This window comes from Lipotes vexillifer, unplaced genomic scaffold, assembly GCF_000442215.2.
Source record: "Lipotes vexillifer unplaced genomic scaffold, Lipotes_vexillifer_v1.1 scaffold645, whole genome shotgun sequence".
NCBI lineage: Eukaryota > Metazoa > Chordata > Mammalia > Artiodactyla > Lipotidae > Lipotes > Lipotes vexillifer.
Window position 1 is genome coordinate 724,659 of NW_006777439.1, and position 5,616 is coordinate 730,274.

General features: G+C 43.5%; 1 protein-coding gene across 3 annotated transcripts in view; it reads right to left on the reverse strand.

Moving 5' to 3' along the window:
- Nucleotides 1-5,616, reverse strand: part of CHN1 (chimerin 1) — a 185,100-nt gene that overhangs the window by 3,559 nt on the left and 175,925 nt on the right. For all 3 annotated transcript variants that reach the window (XM_007451074.1, XM_007451073.1, XM_007451072.1), the window contains one exon: nt 5,341-5,478. In XM_007451074.1, coding sequence (XP_007451136.1) covers nt 5,341-5,478 — 138 coding nt within the window. The remainder of the gene's footprint in view (nt 1-5,340; nt 5,479-5,616) is intronic.

Below are 5,616 nucleotides of genomic sequence, written 5' to 3' on the forward strand. Positions count from 1 at the left end.
TTCTACCCAAATGTCAAGAAGATGGGGTGCCTTTAAACGCTGGGCTTCAGGGCAATTGCCTTTAAGTGTTGGTTAGCAGCCTTGAGATGCTGGAAGGCCATATCTAACCAGAATACAACATTTTAGACACAAGGCCAAGAATCCTACTCTTTCTAATTTATAAAACAAACCAACTCAACGGCAATGTACTGGAGTCAGGTAAAAACTGATATAAGATGAAAGTGAAAAGTTCCTAGCACTGGCAGAGCAGATGTGGTAAATTTCAGAAGGTGACCAGTGACTGAAGCTTTTTAATTCAAAGAAACTTTGGCCATTTTACAGTTTCTGCCCAAAGCTTCCCCAAGAGTTCTTGGTTCATTTCTTAGCAATAAAGAATGTATTATTTGCCTTTTGCTATGATAAATAATGCACAGTCTTTGGACCATGGGGCATTAAGGTTCAAAGTGCCAATTCATAACAGCAATAACATCTCAGATACTGAAATCCAATCATTTACTTTCTAGAACGAACAGAAGAGAATTCCACTTACTATAGAAAGCTACTATTTAGTTTTTACTTAGCTATAGTTTTTATGATTGGACTAATTAATTTGAAACTACAGTATTCTGGAAATTGAAAAAAGAGTAACTTAGTTTCCTTTTCACTTCTATAGTTAATCTTTATAAGGAGACTCTTGAGATAGTGTGAAATTAAGGACAGTGTAGGTGGCCTAGCAAAGAAACAAAATTCCCTGTTCACAGAGAGCTTTCTACTGGAGGCAATAGGCAATAAATATTCTATCTTACAGTTTATACTGGATTAGAATGAGCGCTATGCAGAAAACAGCAGGGTAAGAAACACTGGGAGGGCCGCGAGGGTGCAGTATTACATGGGATGGTCAGGATAGGCCTTAATGAGAAAGAGAGTCTCGTGTACAGACTTTGAGGGAGGGAGGGAATGAAACCCATGGAGATCTGGGTGAAGATGGTTCCAGGCAGAGGGACATCTGTGCCATGGTTCCCAGGGGAGAGTGTGCCTGTAATGTCTGAGGAGAAGCGAGGAGACAAGTGTGGCTGCAGGAGGCTGAGCAGAGAGGAGCAGACGGGGGTGAGGTCAGAGAGGTAATAGGGCACTTTATCACGGCAGGTGCTGTGGGCTAGTCTAAGAACACGGCATTGACGGAGAGAAATGGGAAGGTTCTGCATGAGGGAGGGTCAGGATCTGACGTGCACTTTTCACAGTATCGCTCCTCTGGCTGCCACGCGGGAAACAGGCTATGGAAGGGCAAGAGTGAAAACAGAAAGACCACTCTGGTCAAGATTACAAAAATCCAGGTGAGGAATGACACTCGTTTAGACCAGGTGGTGGCAGTGAAGGTGGTAAGAAGTTGCTGGATTCTGGGTATATTTTGAGGGTAGAGTCCAGAGGGTTTCTTGATGAGGGATGTATGAAAAAGAGAATAATCAAGAATGAGCCAAGGTTTGGGCTTAGGCAATTGGAAGGATGGAGCCTCAATCTACTGAGATGGGGAAGATCACAGACGGAGGAGGTCTGGGGGGGAGGTCAAGAGTTCTGTCTGAGATGTCCTTCAGGCGCCCAAGTGTACATACTGACTGTGGACTGATCTGGGGTTTAGGGAGAGGTCCAGACTGGAGATATAGATTTGGGAACATATGACAAAATGCATTTGAATATATGGATGTTAAATTGACAAAAATTCTTCCCTGGAATTCATTTCTCTTTTTTCCCCACTTAGAAGAGTCTTGCCCATGATCAGTTCTTCAGAGAACACAAATCTTTAGCCTTAAGAAAACCACAGCATAATTTAAGAGCGAGACAGACACAGTGGAATGTACTCTGAGCTGAATGGCCACCATCAGTTGTTCAAGTACACGAAAGGCTTGCATGTGGGAGAGGGTGACACTGGCACCACTGCCAATGGGAGGGAGTTGAAAGCAGGCAGATTTCCCTGAGCATCTGTCAGTGGACATCTGTCCACCAGCGGACGGGCCGCCTAGAGAAGCAGTAATCTTGCAGTTACAGGGTATTTAAGAAAGGATGTGTTGTAGAAGCAAGTCCAGTTATGTGACCCCTTAGAGCATCTAAAAACTCTAGGATTCTACGGTCCTTAATATAAAATTACGTTTACTCAACAAATATTTCTGAGCACCTATTACGTGACTGGGCACTGAGGGAAAACAAACAGGAGAGGACCCCTGCCTCTGAGGAAGTTACAGTCTACTAGGGAAGACCAGACATGACTATAACTTTGGCAGGAAGGAACAAGGCTGTGAAAGAAGCCCAGCCAAGCGCGATGGGAATCCAGGGGAGAAGGGCGGCCTAAGGCTGGCCTGCTGGTCCAGGGAAGGTCTGGAGGATTTGGGGATGTGGACACTGTGAGGGCAGGAAATGAGCACTCTGAACCCGCATCAGATCTAGTTACAAGCCCTTTGAAAGAATGTATTGTCTAATTCTTTACAGAGAAACTCAGATACAAGAAGAATAAAACTTAGGCAAGCAAAAGGGGTGAATCCGTGGCAGAGCTGAGGGGGAACTCGGCAAGCTTACCAGGCTTCTCTTCAGGACATTTTAAGTTGCCGAGGACAAAGAACTCTGGGTTTTCTCTCTGAGTTGATCTGACTCGCTCAGGGTTACACACTGACTGAGTCATGTAGCTTTTCTAAGATCTTCTGGGAAGAGCTCTTAGACTCCTTGGCCAGAGGAAGGTTTCTCCATTCAGCCTGACCCGGAGCTCAACTGTGGCAGTGCTGGTTCCACAGTGGCTGGGAGGCCTCCGTGCGTGCTGGGTTACTGAGCACGGCCTGTGAGAAGCATCTGTCTTCGGGGCCTTTGTATTGTAGGGCACCAACTTCTTCACTGGGGAGAGGGAATGAGGAAGAAGTGCTGGGTAGACCAAGGCTTCTAGGTGGTTCTTAAGTGAGTTTCCAGGGGATCATGAAGCTCTTCAAGATTTTGGTTGGGATGCCCTAGCCTCCTCCACCCTTGAATCCTTTTTTTCATTTCCTGCCACCACTCCCTTCCAGCTTTCACCCAGCAGACTTCTCCGAGGGAGGCTGCAAGAGCAGAGCTCAAACAGCTTTAGCAGGAGAAAGCTTTAACACAAACTCTGATTTTTTTTGTTGGCAAGGGCTGCTAATAAATGCCAGACACCTGAGACCTGAAAAACACGGCCCCAGTTGTTTTAGTGGCCAAGATACAAAAAAGTTCTGAGATACAAAAAGCTCATCGGGAGGGGTGAGCTAGCCCTGTCCTCTGTTTGGAAAGGGTTCCGCCCCTCCCCTCCTATCTTCCTCCTCCGTTTAAGCCTTCTGTACCCTGTTCCATCAGGCGAGCCAGGCTGTGTGTAGAGTGGAGACAGCACAGCTTTGACAGGTGTGGGTTTGAATGCCAGGGCCACCTCCTCTCACCATGTGACCCTGGACAATTTACTTATACCTGTAACATCTCATTTCTTCTAAAACAACATCATGGGTGTAAAGTGCCTAGCACCATTCCTGACACCTAGTATATATGCTCTATAAATCTTAGCTTCACTCATCTTCCTTATCTGCTTATACAGATAAGAGAATGGCTATATCTATGCATCTAAAGAATAAAACAGACTCTACTACTAGGAAAGACATGTTACAAGGACACAATGTTCCACAAACTTTTTGATATTAGTATCAAACACGTACAGTAAACGTTTATATTGTGTGTAAGTATTATGCCAGGGTTTTTGATGTCACACATCAAAACGGTTTTATATTAGAAGGAAATGGAATTTCTACCTTGATTTAGGAAAGTTTCTTTCTTACGATGTGCTCTCAAGAGCTCTCTGAGGGGGTGACATAAGGGGGCTTGCTGATTTCACACCCGAGGGCTGTTTCAGACACAAACCCAAGAACAGTGACAAATGCTTTGGAAGAATAATAAAGAGGGGAGATTGTCCTCAGCAACTCAGGTGGGTGTGGGGAAAGAAGGTGAGGTAGTTTGGGGGTGTGGGGCAAAAGGCCTTAAAATCCATAAGGAGTGCTTAGATTTTTCTTCTAAGTAGATAAAGGCGCTGTGTAGCGTTCATACCCGGGGTTTGAATCCTGGCTCTGTCCTGTGCTAATCGGATGCCCCTGGGGTAGCCACAGAGCTGAGTTTCAAGTTTACTAGCAAGCAACAGGGGGCAGGAACACCGTCCAGCGGAGCCCCCAGAGTTGGGCTGCGGGTCAGAGCAAACCGAGGTCTGAGCAGCCCTTCGCGATACAGGTGTACGTCAAGTGCCTTCCAGGTTAGTGGCGATCTGACTTATCTCTCTGGGGAGGAAACCTCTGCCCCACCAAAGAAGAACCCCTAAGCTCCCTCAGACAATTTTCATGATCTTCCCTGAATCCCCAATTCCCATGGAAGAGATCTAGAGTCTTTTCGGGCTTCTAACATGAAAGTTTGTAAAAACCAGTGTAATTCTCACAGCTGTTCTCTACATGAGAGCTTGAGCTGACCGGCGAGAAATCAGGGCTCCACGGAACTAACCACAAAAATTCTCGACACAAGCTCTGAAGGGGAAACCGAAAGTTAGAACGAAGCAAGTTTGTACTTGTGAAATTTCAAAATCAGAAAGCAAATCAGTGTTACTCAGGAAGTGATGTTATTATTTAAAGATTAACGCAGCATATGGTTTTTAAGAGAGAAAAGTAAATGACAGAAATAGCCTATCTTTTCTAAAAAATGGTAATGCCAATACTTAAAATCTGTTAAGAATTCCCTTCCTTAAAAAAACAAGTGTAAATTACAGGTATGATTTTTACACCATAAATAAAATTTGGCAAATGAGCCTTTGCTTTTTCTCATTTTCATCTTAACTAAAACTTAGAAAATAACTTTTTCATCTAAAATAGTGCCCCTTAACGTATAATCTATGAACCCGTGCCAGTTTGCAAACTGCTTATCAATGGCCTGTCACAGGCTAAGGACAGAAATTGAGAGTAAGAATTTATATACTTTATAGCATCCTGACAGAGTAATCTTCACGCTTGCTGAATCGAATAACAAATAGTTGGTCTTGTTTTTTCCATTTTATTTTTCTAGTTATTTTTATCTTATTTTACAAAAGTACTGGTCCATATCTAGGAGAACTGGTATAAGCCTTACTTTGGAAAATACATTGCAAAGATGCTTCTGATGGCAGAAGTCATAAACAGCCTATGTTAGAGAAGAGTTCAAAATTCTTGTGAGTGTATTAGCCATGGAGAGAGGCCAGGGAGAAATATTTCATAAAATGCACTCAAGATACTCAGCAGAAAAAACAGGAGGTGTGATTACCAAGAAGAGGCGATCTGTCAGGTTACAAATGCACGCCTTCATACTTACTGGCAGACTCTATAAACTTAGGGTAGGCGTCGTACGTGATGAGTGGAATTGGTAAATCTCTGAAATACAGTTTCAGTGCACCAGTGATAATGTTGATATCTTCATACATGTTCACAGAAATATCTGCTTTCTCACCATCTTGGAAGGATGTTAAAAGAAACAGAAGTAAATACCTGGATTCATAGCACTTTTAACAAATAACATTTCTGTATACTGTTTTTAAAGATGAGCAATGCTTCAGTTTTTTTTTTTTTTTTTTTTTTTTCGTTATGCGGG